Source organism: Botryllus schlosseri, chromosome 1, assembly GCF_051294905.1.
Source record: "Botryllus schlosseri isolate E-star chromosome 1, Bs_hap1, whole genome shotgun sequence".
NCBI lineage: Eukaryota > Metazoa > Chordata > Ascidiacea > Stolidobranchia > Styelidae > Botryllus > Botryllus schlosseri.
In genome coordinates this window covers 29537259-29552265 of record NC_137236.1, presented here as the reverse complement: position 1 = coordinate 29552265, position 15007 = coordinate 29537259, and the positions used below count along the sequence as shown (strand labels likewise).

General features: G+C 40.6%; 1 protein-coding gene across 1 annotated transcript in view; it reads right to left on the bottom strand.

Moving 5' to 3' along the window:
* LOC145434887 (uncharacterized) overlaps positions 1-10997 on the bottom strand; it is a 32225-nt gene extending 21228 nt beyond the window's left edge. Inside the window, exons 1-8 of the mRNA XM_080312123.1 lie at positions 10823-10997; positions 5252-5342; positions 2753-2898; positions 1962-1997; positions 1487-1642; positions 1327-1420; positions 1212-1258; positions 1013-1060 (exon numbers count right to left, since the gene is read on the bottom strand). Of these exons, the coding sequence (XP_080168249.1) occupies positions 1013-1060; positions 1212-1258; positions 1327-1420; positions 1487-1642; positions 1962-1997; positions 2753-2898; positions 5252-5342; positions 10823-10883 (679 nt within the window). The 5' untranslated portion in view covers positions 10884-10997. The remainder of the gene's footprint in view (positions 1-1012; positions 1061-1211; positions 1259-1326; positions 1421-1486; positions 1643-1961; positions 1998-2752; positions 2899-5251; positions 5343-10822) is intronic.
* Between the last annotated feature and the right edge of the window lie 4010 nt (positions 10998-15007).

Below are 15007 nucleotides of genomic sequence, written 5' to 3'. Positions count from 1 at the left end.
AACCTTTTTCATATATTACAATTTTCACTTCATTATAACATCTTTGGTTGCCATTTATTGCATTTAAACTGCGGGCCACTCTATGCATGGCGCTGGCAGCATAAAAAAATCAGCACTAAACGAGCATCCACCTTGACAATCTCTAAAATTTTACTTGCTTGTTTACAAAAGTTTGCTCGATATATCCAGCATTCCGTTTGTGAATATTTAGTGACTCTCTGCTGTGAGCTTGACCCGCAATCACACAACACCAAGAGCGAAATACAATACGTGTAGGTAGTCAGCGAGTGATGCTTATTCAACCAATCAATGAAATTGACATCGGTGCCTGATGTAACAAAATCTAGCTGGCGTACGGGATCAATCTTGATTTCATATGTTTATGTCGGTAGCAAGTATAAACCTGTTTTACACTCTGCTCAATATCAACGTAGCAATACTCAGACGCCGAATACATTTTCCGGTCTGGCCTGGACCGTTGAGGCGTAAGCTTATATTCCCTTGCAAGTCCTCGTCGAAATTGTCGGCAAAGCGACGGAAGATATTGATTTTAAGGGATTAATATATCATTTGATTGCTTTCCTTGATTCATTTGATGACGTTTAAAACGTCAATATGTACTTCAGCATTGCGGCATCATGCGGCCCGAGTCGTCGTTAGGTATCGTGTACATTGTTTTAGGATATCACTTCATTGAAATGTAGGGTTGGAATTAGCAATATGACGTCACGTGACGTCATGAGGTTCACGTTCGCGTTCACACAGAACCTTTCAAAAAGGTTCGCGTTCACACGAACCTGGACCTTTCATAGGTTCACACCATCCCTAGTCGATAGTATATTGTCGACGTACGCGACGAACGACACCATAAATTGTTAACTGGAATGTTGATGGCGTTATTTCCAATTTCTAGTTTTATATGATACCATTATACAATTTCATATTTTCGAAATTGGCACAGATATCAGTTAATCGTAATCTCGACAGTATGTCTATCATACCATTCACTTACGTTTTGCGCCTAGATAGCAACTTTTGGTTCCTAGTGCACTCTTATAATCTGAACGGAAATAAAATGCATAAATGGCAGAATTTACGGAGTAGGACTGCGAGTAACGCTGATGGATTCTATAGGACCGGTAACATGCAACAGGTTTTTACACAGGAGTATCATTTCCGTAATTGAAGTGAAATAAAATTAGTTTGATCACCGGCCCTCATGCAATGCTTTTTATTGTCAACGACCTTGCAGTCCGACCTGTAAATGAAATAACCTTTACCATCATCACACTGCAGACTATGGTACTGAGCAATATTGGAGCATACGTAACGTAATTCATGTCGCAAATCTGCCTTGCGTTGACATCGATCCGTTTCGAAATGTTTGATTCGCCGCATTGCAGATACGGGTCTTGCCCCTCTGTGATTATATAAAATATTTTTATATTCCATCCTGCTGAAGAGTTGCCGAACCTTTATTCAATACCCCATCCTAGTCGTTCACAAGTCGCATGATGCTCAGGTGATCGACAAAGGCATTCGTCAGTCAGGTCGGGACAATCGAACCTTCCATCGCACACCTTGGCAACGGGGATGAATGTGCTGGATTTTAAGCAGCGGAAGCAAATGTTGTCAAGATGATCTGAACGAGAATTTCATATAGCAGCGATGAGAAGGTATAAAGTGCCGAGCAATGATAGTATACGTTCAATTTATACCAAATATACATTTCGACTTCAATATAGCCTACCAGTGAAAGAAGATCAATTTGAAGATGGTCCTAAGGATATACTCTTGAAGATACTGTAGTTCGAACTTAAAACAATGGTCTCCAATTTGATACGGACGGTCTGATACATAATAAACTGATGATCAGTATACAGTTCGCTGCGTAAAATTTACACGGGCCTACTCCGCACTTCAGATAAACAGATACATTAATCTCAAAAAAAAAGTAGTACCTTTATTTTTCTCCCCACACAAGCATTCATCCGTTCCTGTGGAAATGAAACACTTAATCGTCTTTTATACGGTTACAATAGGTGGCCTAATAGGCTATAACTTGAGATGAACTTCTAAAATGTAACCACAATAACAGAATTAAACACTATGCACGGGTCCGTATCAACCTATTGTTAGATGAACTGACTGACGAGTCAACTGGTTGACAGCTCGTTCAAGTTATATAGCTCGCGTCTATTTAGGTGACGCATTGCAAAGTATTGGCTCTATCGTTTGAGATGTAAATCATTATGATGACGCAAATGGGGTTGTTTCCAATGACACATTGGCGCGTTCCATTTTAAGTCAACGAGTCAAGCCGCAAACCCAACCCCAACCTATCGCATTTCCCTCACAAAACCCAAACTAGAATTATATTTGACTATTAAATGTGTATTATCGACATTGTCACTCAACTGAAACTTTTACTTATTGCGACGTGTCTGGAGCGAGAATTCCTACCCGCATGAATCTTTAACGACTTGCGGATAGAGTTATAATGGATTTTGGGTTACTGTTGGGTGCACAAGTAGCAGTTATTCGGAACCAGTATTGTTGGCCTCTACTCGGAATCCATGCAAACATATTCACGCCATTGGACCGAAACATCATTTGCATTTTCACCTGGAATAACTCACTCCAGCACGGCACGGTAAGATCATGATATCTCTAGCCCGTTTCCGGGACACAGCACGTCCATGTGATTGAAGCAAGAGAATGTATCATTTAAAACAGTAACTATTTAAACAACCTTCAACACATATTGTTTTTCCATCGCAAAAATATTTGTCCCTTATTCGACATGGTTCCATCCCGTTGTATGCTGAATCGCGTCCATAACAAGCGCCATACCCGGAACCCACTGCGGGTATTGTCGTGAACTCATCGCTACCATCCCTGAAAATAATAATTTATAGGTAAAGATATATTTTGTGTTAGCATGACTGTCAGTGACCACATCTCGACTTGTACAAGATATCAAAAAGAGACTCTGACAACGTCTCAGTAGCCTACTAATTTAATGCAATTGGATGTCACTCTTCACTTTACATCAACGGTTCTTAACAGTTGGTCCAGCAATCCCACTTATAGAAAATGGCCCAGGTCTGCTACTCCCTCCTTCGAGTACATTTTAAGGAAGATAGTGAATACAAGAGGTAAGATTTCGATGTCCGGTGAGTCTTTTCGAGTTGGGAGTTCAATATCGGAAATAGCTTCAATCGCGCCCGGGGATCATTCGACTAATTAACGCAATAATTGTATGTGTAATATTCGGGATCGAATCAAACTTGTTATAACGACTATCGCGCACGGGCTCATACCATCTGGTGTGATCGACTGGCAATACGGGTACGTTTAATGTATTTGGTTTGGTGTTATTGCTTTCAGTGACTAGTAAATCAACTGAGATAGTGGTGGAGATCTTTGGTCACATAAAACTTAGTACTGAAACAAGTTATTAACTTTACCATGAATGTATTATGTGAGGTTACGGGTAACAACATTAAAAAGTATGATCATTTATGACACGATGAAGAAATATTCTGAAGATTTAATATTGTAGCGCTCAAATACAAATATATCTGGTTAATCCTTTTGATCAAAAAGCTTCAAAGAATCTTTAATGTTCAAAGGGCTCTCCAAAATGATACAGTGCCTCTTTCTTCGATTTCGACACTCTGTGCGCTGCTGGATAGAATACCTAGTTCGAAACATTTTTGGGAAATAACCAGATCTAGCGCGACGGGAGTATTTTACCGGGAATTTTACACGAATTATGATAAGCTACTGCACTCATGGAAACATGTTGCTAACACTGTCGGCATACATTTCGCAGTTTCTAAACACATGCTGAATTTTGCCAACAACGGACTGTCAGGAGTCCGAGTCGGAGTCACAATTTTTAATGGTAATCGTATACGATTCTTATTCGTGTTCGGACCTGTTATTCAGTTTGAGTCGATCAAATTACGTGGCAAAGCCTCAAAGATAGGGTTACCATATTTTGGAAATCTGAAAAGAGGACACCTTCTCGCAATTTTCCAATTTGTAATACCGGAGGAAAATCCTGAAAAATGTTATATTCTTTGCACTTCGGGGTCGGTTGACTAAAAAAAGGTCAACTTTCCGGCTCAGCTCCCGCAATGACCGCCGGAGCGTTACTTCAGTGCTGATTTCCTATCTCAGTCGTATTTTGACATATATTTAACCAAAATTCTGAAAAATAACAGGACAAAATAAAAGGACACTTCAACAAAAAGTGGAGAATGATGACAAATCCTCTTAAAAGAGGACGTATGGAAACCCTACTCAAAAATACGAAATGTTGCTGGAGTCTTTCTTCAGTCATTTCAATTTCCGTTTGTCTTTTTAGAGACACCCCGTGATAATTGTTGTTCTAATATTATTATGTGATTGAAAATCGACCCTAGTGGCGTTGTAATAGGTTAACGTACCTCCTGTATGTGGAAATGGGGAGGAAAGATAGTTTGGTATTCTGATGAGGTACGATTGGTCATGGGGGAAACATCTCAAAGCGTGTTTTTCCTTGTAGCACCGCTGTAGGTCCATGTGGTTGTGCACCCTTTTGAGTTACAGTAGGTGGGCGTGGGAAAGGGTTTGAATGATTGTCATAATTCAGGAATAGTTGGGAGTCAGAACTGCGGCGGGATATCCTCGGCTACCGATTACGTAGTAATTTCAAACACAGCTAGGCAGTCGGAGTCGGAGTAAAAGTTTCGATTAAGAACCGGAGTAGCGATTCCGTTCATCTACAGTCGTACGAAAGAGTTAGTCCAGCAAATATTGGTCTGGGTACTGGGTAGTCGGGAGTAGTAGGAGTATAAGTGGCAATTTCTATTCTTACGATTGTCGGGCGGGGGGCATAAAAATATGTGCAACTCTTCAGCACTGTTCCATCTATGCCGCGCAAGTGCGAAATTGCGCAGTGCTGACACGGTCTCTGCGCACAGAAAATAAGTTGCGCACAAGACAAGTCGAAGTGATGACCTTTTTTAGTCCACACCACAAAATTAACGAGAAAAGTGGGTAATTCGGCAGTCCAATCAACGTGATGACCTTTCCTGTTTTTTTTTTAGTTGCGACGCACTCTTGTCCAGGGGACCGCTCTTTGAGTTGGTGAGTGCGCGCAGATTCGTGAAAAATTAGAGGGATTATCGCTCTGCAGCCCTGGTCACCAGACATGTGTGAACGCATTGAGCTCTTCCGGGAAACCAACCAGCGCTCTTACCGGCAATGTGTCCGTCCGTCGCAAAAGTGACCGAGGTAAAGACAGTCACTTGAGTCACTGCATTTAAATCGTAATCTTTTACATATCCGTCCTGATGAAATAATACAATGCATGTTAACGTGATTCATACAAGGTTCTTCAATCAGAAGAGGTCGGCAATGAAGTAGGCCTACTTCTATTTTGGAGCAATGCGTGTTATCTACTCGCAATACGTACCCAAGTAAGTTTCAGATCAGGGGTGTCAAACTCAAATTGGTCGCGGGACGGACACCAGCCATCATATCGCTCGCGTCTCACATCAGTCAAACGATTCAAAAATGTCACCTCCTGCCCTTGCTTTTCACTTGAATACTTGATTATCGAGCATATATACAAAGATCATAGGGGTTTTACTTTAGCAACTTGCAACTCTTTCATGCGCGAACGACGGCATTGGCACGATACGATTATTGTTCGGTTGGATACAGTGAACGACCGACAAAATAGTGGCGCTGAAGACGATATAAGTTCGCATATTTTTATGCTCCTTTTGCTTTAGTCGTAATATGGCGTTAGTCCTGCGTATGCGTTGTGAGGAATACAAGGTGTTTAACTGTAAACGCTAGCGTTAGAAATTGGTTCATTATTATTAAATCGCCAGTCGGGTTGCTCTTAAGTCCGGTGATCTATTGGCAGTGACACAGCAGTGCGGCCATAGATGTTTGAATTATATATTTGTGTAACAAATATATTTTTCATGTATACCGCATATAACGGTTCTGCCTTGGCGTTTTCGCTTATGTGAATAGGTACTTTTTTGTCCATCTTTCCATAAAACTCTGAACTCTGTGTGCACTGCACTTTCTGCCTTCACGAAATCGGGTGTCGATGTTACCGGCTCGAGTGGCCGCTAGAGTCAAACCACAATGGCGTAACCTGGTGCGGTGGTTGTAATGCGGTCTATGAACATAAATATGCTGGACATTTGCTGTCTTGAAGGAATGTTTAATGGAAGTATTTCCTGCAAAAAATCTCAACATCAGCTACAAATGTACTGGATAACATGAGATTGCTTCAATCAACTCAGAAATGCTTCGCGGGCCGGATGAAATCGTCTGGCGAGACGGATGCTGCCCGTGAGCCGTATGTTTGACACCCCTGTTTCATACACTACACTTCCGTTTATAAATATATATATCAGGGCTGTTAAAAAAATACTTTTCCTACAGATTTCACTGGCTACTTCATAAAATTGTTGAGTTGGACAAAAAAAAACGCTGCACACCAACTTTGGCCCCATTCCAATCAGTAGAAGCGAGATTCGTGCAGTAGAAAGTTTTGAATTTATGATTGTAATACAAAAAAGTAAAATGTCGAAATTTATCTGCCGACCCCATAAAATTGTTAGGCTGTCAGTAAAGATGATGTACACCAAATTTGGCTCAATTCCAACCACTAGAAGCGAAGTTATTGCAGTAGAAAAATTTCGATTTGAATGATATAGTATTTACGGTGACCAACTCTTTGATTATTTATTATAAAATCATGGAATTAGATATTTTTCTACTGCAATAAGTTCGCTGCTACTGGTTGGAATTGAGCCAGATTTGGTGTGCATCATCTCTACTGACAGCCTAACAATTTTATGGGGTCGGCAGAAAAAGTTTGAAATTTTTGTTTTTTGTTTTTTAATGATAAATTGAATAGTATATTCATATTGAAATGAACCCGAATATTTTCGGCTGACACTCGTCAGGGGTAGTCGTCAGCAACTAGTAGAGAATTGGAAAGAACACTGTATATCAACAATCGCATCACAAAATATGACGTCACCAGCATGAATTTCGTGAATGAGAGAGCGTTCAATGTACTATTTTTAGGTGGTACACGAATTCCTTTTGTTGACAGAGTTTTGGTTGGTGTATTTTCATAAAAGTCGACTCCAAGGCACATAAATGGAATTGTGAACGGCCTCGCCCAACAATTCGAAATCGGTCATCTCTTCTAATCATAAATTCAAAACTTTCTACTGCAAAAATCTCGCTTCTGCTGGTGGGAATGAAGCCAAAGTCCGTGTGCAGCGTTTTTTTAACTAACCTAACAGTTTTATCAAGTAGCCAGTGAAATGTTAAGGAATTTTATTTTGAACTGCCTTAATATATATACATACTATTAAAAGTAAAATAGCCCACATATCTTTCTGGGGTCACATTTTGTCAAGTTTGAGAGTACAATAGTGTTCGAGTCGATATACATCTCATTACATGAGTAAGATTGCTATGCCAACCGGCGTTATGACCTCTACATCAAGGTAACATAGTGTAGTTTCAATAATGTACCAATTTGGCCAGCCATGGTAGTCATTTTCTGAGTTTGTAACAATGAAGGATATTGCAATTACGAAATCTGTCACTACTTCTTTTAAATATTTACTTGATTTACTACTTATGTAGGCTATTTGGTTGATTAATATCATACGTTTCGTTTTATACTTGTACGTTATTGTCTTCACAATTGACCGACTTTAAGTCTGCTTCCCATGTCATATAGCTTGAATGTGCATTTTAACTACTTTTTCCGTAATTCATCCCTTACATCTGTTTGTTTGTGGTATTCATGGTGTTTGTCGACTACGATGGTCATTTACATCGGGCCAATTTTCCTAATTTTTATTCTGTAGCTGCCGATTTGTTGCATAGCCCAATTCTAGGCTTTTTATGAGACACCGCTCGCATGGATGAGATGGCGAGGAAGGGCCTATATAAACCTCCAACACGTAGGTAGGAATTCTGGAGTCGACCTCGGTCGGACTCGAACCCGTAACCCATTGCTGTTGCAGCTGTGGATTATATCACCTTGCTTCTGTATGCATGTGCAATGTGCGTGTTTAGCTGGAGGAATATCGGCTGAAAATGGGGGATTCCCCTGGAATTTGATTGCCGCGATTTTGCCTAGCTTACTAAAATGGATTAAATAGCAGGGTTTATGCAGCTCGCTCTTATGGCTTGGGTAAGGCAAAACCACATTATCGATATTATTTTGAGTTCAGGACAACATTTTCATATGGCACACTGCCTAAGAAATCCTCAAAACTACTACTTGCAAAGCAACATTATTTTTTGAAAACGAACAGCATAACGTGGAAATGGATCACGAAACGAAACAACATAACAAAGAAATGGATTTATTGGATCAAATTCCAATACCAATCAGATTGAAGGCTGGTTTTACTAAATTTTGAAGTCTTTGCCGGAGATCCTCCTGTTTCCAGGACTTCTAAGAGACAGGCTTCCTGCTTTCTGTGGTCTGGTATCTATATAGCGTGGTCGATACTTAATTTTATCATACATTCTGCTTCACCTTTAACTTCTTCACCATTAATCACGAATTCCTGAGCACTCATGAAATGCGGATACCGATGCCATTCTGAGAATGGAAGTCTCATCCAACGGTGTTCTACCACCATAACATCAATGTGAACCAAGATTCAGTCTCGAGAATATCAACCATCAAAAACCTGGCATAGATCTCTGCCGTTGACTTGGTTTAAATGTGGCTATCAGAGTAGCGAATGTAGATGGATTATCGGATAAAGATTGTGTACTCTCAAAATCACTGCTATGGAGATTCTCAGCTGCTTGTGAAGATATAGATGAGTTCTCTGTAAGTATACTTGGCCACTTGCTGCTGCAGTGCACGTTTTAAGCAGTTATATTCAATCTTTTTCTTGTTCTCCGAGTATAACCAACAATTCTCCATCTCCATCTTCTATGATCATGGTAAAATTAGATGCCTTCAAATTTCTTTATCATCTGCAATGGAGTGTGTTTGCTTCCATTGTCGCAGACCAAGGATATGTGGCAACATCACAAAGTGAATTTTTAGCTGTACTGTACAAGCTATGGGAGATAGGAAAGGAGCTCCTGAAGCTATTTCGAAAATTGATGCAAAAATGCTCATTTGAGACGATTAAAAAACTATAAGACACAATCTCCCATCTTGATTACATAGGTCCCAGATGAGGAACGATTGGCGGCAAAGAAAAAATGATAAAAGTTCAAATCATACAACAAGAATAATACTGAATATATCTAGAACACAGCCTGCACTCGCACGAAGTAACGAAGGTGAACTTACAGCTAGAGTTCATCTATATATTATTCGCAGGCAGCCGACACTCCCCGCATCCGTGCTTTCTAATTTGCACAAAATGTACAATCTTCATCTCAACGTTCATCTAAATTTGTTACTCTGAAAGCTCCTGTAAACATATTCAACGACAGAGACATATGTGATGTTTTTGATTGTTCAATTGATTGGGACAGAATCGTGTTCATATTGTTGCTGCAGCTGTGAAACACCATCACTATCAGGTCTAGTCTTCCAGTTTCAGAATTGCTTAGTGATCCGCGTTTCATGACTGCTCAGGAATTTGTGAATATAGTGGTCAAGTAACAGCAACAGCGCGTCTGATAACATTATATACCGACCACGCTATGTACTGTACATACATACCAGACGACAGAAAAAGCAAGCCAGCCTCTTACAAGTCGTGGAAGATCACAGGCAAAGTTTTCAGAAATTTGAGAAATCAACCCATTCGCCCACCTGATTGGCGTTGCATTTATGTCCGATTAATCCATTTCCTTGTTAGGTTGTTTCCTTTCAATTTCCCTGTTATGTTCTTACGTTACATTGAATAATGAGATATTTACAATGTTGCTGTGCGATACGATACGGTACATTTACAGTTATATTCTTTTACATGGTGAATCGTGACAAATGATCAGAGGTGGTCAAAGTAGTCACCGTCGCTACTCAAGTAGAAGTAGAAGTAACGCCGGAATTTCTACTCAAGTAGAAGTAGGAGTGGTGGTTCACAAGTAAGTAAGTAGGTATTCTACGCTTATATTTGCCTACGAAACTGAAAACTGTCAAGTAGAAGTAGAAGTAGTCTAAAATCATAACTACTTAAAAAGTAGTGTGAGTAGGCAAAATCTACTTCAAGTACTTCAAAAAGTAGAAGTACTTCGTTACTGACCACCTCTGCAAATGATGCTGTGTTTTAGGTAGGTTTGAGGATTTCCAAGGCCGTATGCCATATCAAAATGGTGCCCTGAACTCAGAATAACATCTATAGTGTGGTTGCGCATCACCCCAAACCACAACAGCTGCTTAAACCCTGACATATATGGTATTTTAGTGGGCTGGGTAAAATCACGGTACTCAGATTTTAGGGGAATTCCAATTTTTCAGCCGATATTCTTCCAGTTGCACATGTCCATTGCCCACAAATGCTAGGGATGAGTTACAGTAAGATGTTTTAAGTTATAAGGCATGGGAAATGGACTGAAAGCCATGTCTTCTTGAAAGTCGGTCAATTCTCAACAACGTGCTTTGGAAATTGACACTGCTACTTAATTCCATTGCAACACTTCTACTTGGTTTATAGAAGTGTTACATAGGCTACTGTACACTTAGGGCATTTACAGCAGTAATAAAAAAACTCTTTGTCTTTCTCTCTCTCTCTCTCTCTCTCTCTTTCTCTCTCTCAGTTATTTCTGTAAGGGGCGCTTTATTCGGCTGACTCACCCTGTATGCATTCGACAGCTATTATGAGCGCGAAGCCGAGAGAGCATATCGACGACATCATCGAATGTTACGGGCCGAATCCACGCTTCTTATGAGTCCGTAGTGATGAACTTTCTCAAATATCACGAATGGTTTAAGATCCGGGGCGTGCAGTGTTCTGTACAATCGAACTAGAGATGCTGTGGTATTGTGAAATTTCAAGCAATCACACGTTTATACTGATCTGACTCATATCTCTTCATTAAATGGTTAGCCCTGTAAGTACACCGTAAAGTTATCGTTGATATACGCAACTTTCCGCTGATCGTGTTATCCATACATGGAGCTATTACTCTACACTACATCAATGCAATCGAATGCGATTACGATTAGTCTGAAACGCTGGAATACAATTGCGACTATACCATTACTAAAAAATCCCGGTCACTCACGATTACATTCGTTCTGCCTTCTTGAACTTGAGCATTGAAAACATATTCGAAGATAATGCAACAATCGCGATGATACTGCATTATGAGAGAATATACCGCAAAACTTTTGACGTCATTTGTTTATTACGTCATACCATAATCACTTTGCAACGTTTTCGCTGCGGATTATTCGCGTGCACTCATTTTTGTTTCACCAATACGTGAGAATTGCGAAGTTTGGCGTATGAGAGTGACGAGAAATGATTGCGGAATTCTGCAGTAGAGAATACTGCATTCTTATTGGAACGTTTTCTGCGTAACATAAATACCTAAAATCAATATCTTCTAACAATCTGTTACTGTAAGAATCACTGTTATAAATATAGCAAAATATCAGCTCGGTTATATTATCAACAGGGATGTGCAGTGTATATCCTACTGCTCCCAGGAAAAATAACTGCTTCCATCAACTATGAACGTGGCAGTTTTTGACAACGTACTACCGTCCAAGCGAGTTCCTAATTAGCTTGGTCAGATACGTCTGATCTGAGCTCGAGAGAGATATGATAAGGACTGCAATAACACTATAATCCATTAAATATAAAAATGCTGACTTTGCACATGAATATTTTATTAATAAGTCTTGCCGTCATCGTTTTGAATTCTTGATGAATTCGTGCGCTTTGCAACTACTAGAAATCCTTTATGCGGTCAGCTGTCTAAGGGTGCTAGTCATATCTAGGTTCTCCAAAGGCTGTGCATCCCCGATGTGAACGACTAATATCAGCAACCGCTCGGTACTCATGATTTGGTAACTAAATCATCACGATTATGTATTACAATTTTAGTAATATCCAAACTGCCCATAACAAGGGCGGCAAACCTTTTCGGCCAAATGGCCATGTGAGATTTACGAACCATTGCGCGGGCCACTTGAATATTGATGACCTAGTAGTCCGACAGGAGCGCACCGAATTAGGTGACGTTGAAAACAAGACTTATATTACTAAGATTTAAAATTGAGAACAATAATGCCAGGAAAACTGTGCATCTGTGCATTGTGCATTCATATCCTGCAACCGCGAAATATTTTCAAAGGTATTGAATGAATTCGATAAATGAATATGTTACTTGCATATATTGGGGGTCGCTTCTGTATACTGCTGGGCTCATTTGGCAAGGATTATTCGGCGTTTAGACATAGCAGTATCGAAGGTTTCGGTCAACATTCATCAATCACTTTGTGCAAAGGTTCCATCGCCAACGATCTCGCTGCGAGCGCACAAGCGAAGTCGCATGTTGGACGACACGTTATCTCCTAATTGCGAGCATAGTTAGACTCAATTCTGTAAATTACGCGTATTTATAATTTTCCGGAGGGGACCCCAATACCAAATGCAGGAAATCCAGTAACAATAAGTCATGCGAAGTTCTAAGAAAAATTTCAAGTCGAATAAATCTGCTACGAAATATTCCACTTTATGGTCATAATACGAAGATGTGCGATAAATGTGACTGGCCCCTGGTTACGCCAATGCGTCGGAACTGATGTTTTAGCCATCATCAAATTTTGCGGTCAGGCAGATCAAACTTTGGTTGGCCTTGCAATTTTACCTGATGTTACAACTAATTTCGAGAAATACCTCGCAGGCCACCAGACACATTTGGCCCACGGGCCACGGGTTGGCCGCCCCTGACCTATATCAATAAACAGACATCAATTAACCAGAGGCCGGCAACCTTTTGTTTGGTGGGTGCCAAAATGTCAAAAAATGTCAAACTTTTACCAGTTTGCGTGCAAACATTCAATTTAATAATATTTAATGATTCAAGCAAGGAAATCCACCAACCGTTTTTCTGAAGCTGGTAACGGAATCCGTTAGGCCAGTGATTCATGATTTATTGATCGCGAAGGTAGTAAATTTTGGTCGCTACCGCACCCGACCTAGCATGTACGTAATATTTACATAATTTATATGCAGTCGTGCAATGATCGATCTTCTGTGATTGATTTGGTCGTTTCCAAGTCCATTGTGTTCGGTACCGTATCCAATAAGTGACAGGCCAATCACGATGATATGGTCTGATGATGACGAAAAATGTTCCCACTCATGTGTCATTTAAGTCAGTTTGGTTGACACTAGATTTGTCTGCGTCGCGGTAAAGCAGTAAACATTGTCGTTGCTCCAGATATATAGGAATAGCTTGAACACCAGACGAAACTAAAATAATATCTCTTTTCGACAGACGAACACGATTCCAAATTCGCATTTTACCACGGGACTCATTACTTTCCTCGGCAGCAGGTCTCATTTAATACGTGCGGCTCCAGCTGCGGGCGCTGGACTATTCGGCGCTGCTGGTCACTTCGGCGCCTTGACGATGGACATATCAATGTCGAACATTTTGGCCAGCATGCGGCGGATATTTTGTTACAAGGTTTCATCGCCGCCAATCATTTTGGCAACGCATACACTACACGGGAGTCGCGTGGTTGCATGTTGTCCGAAACTTTATGTCTATGTCGCGTCTTCTATAGCGTGAAAATGCCCAGCGCAGGAATACCGGTTTATAAGTCTTCGACGGCAGAGCTAGATGCCCTGACTGGTGACCAAATGCCCAAAGTCCATGAGTGGACGGCCCAGAACGACCTTTGCTTAAACGCCTCCAAATCGCAATTGCTGACAGTTAATTCAAAAAATAACCTAACCGTTAATATCGCTGGTCAGCCCGTTTCCAACACAGATAATGCCAAATATCTCGGAGTTTTACTGGACTCGAACATGTCCTGGAAGAGTCATATTCAGTCCCTAGAAACTAAATTATCACCGAAGTGCGGCCTGTTCTACAGCCTTGGGCGCTTCATGCCAGCATGGGTTCTTCTGATACTCTTTAAATCCTTAATCCAATCGAAGTTACATTATGGCATCCTCTGTTGGGGGGCTGCCAGTAAAACTGCACTCAAGCCACTGCAGAAACTACAGCATAAAGTGCTCCGAATCATAGCCTGGCTGCCCATCCAATAAGTCGCTGTTGAAGAGATTCGGCGTCCTAAACATAGAAGATATGCGGAAACTAGAAATCGCCAAGTTTATGTATCAGTTTCACTGCGGTCGTTGCCCCGAATATTTCAATGACTTCTTTACCTCCGAATCAAAAGCGCACAAGTACAACACACGCGCGTCCACGTCGTCCAAATATCATATGATCGACCAAAAAGATCATCGCTCCATCAAATATGCCAGACCTGATGTGTGGAACAGTATCCCGCCAGCCATCCGACAGTCGACGAGCATGTCCACATTCAAGTCGAAATACAAGCAATTACTACTAAATAAATACAGTCCATCCTCAAGATTACCGGACCACGACTGACCTATCGATCTCGCTTCCCATGACATGCCGCCCTATTTCTTGTCGCATTCTTCTTCTATACTATCTTCTTTACTTTCATTCAGTGTGCATGCCTCCTCTTTACATCGCCTAGGCCAAGATGGGTGTCAGATTCCATAGACTACTCCTTGTCGCTTCGACATCTTCCTGTCTTTTCATTGTATCGCATTTTTGTGGTGTATTGAACTGATAAAATTGCTAATAAACCAATGATGATGATGAAAAAAAAAGTTGCGCTCCCGTATGCTGCACAGTCAACACTCCTAGACTAAAGCATCCAAACGGTTCCATACGATATTTGGTTGACGTTCTTTCATAACTGCTAATACCGTTGACTAATCTCTGTATATTATGCATAGGTTTTAAAACATTTTCATATAGG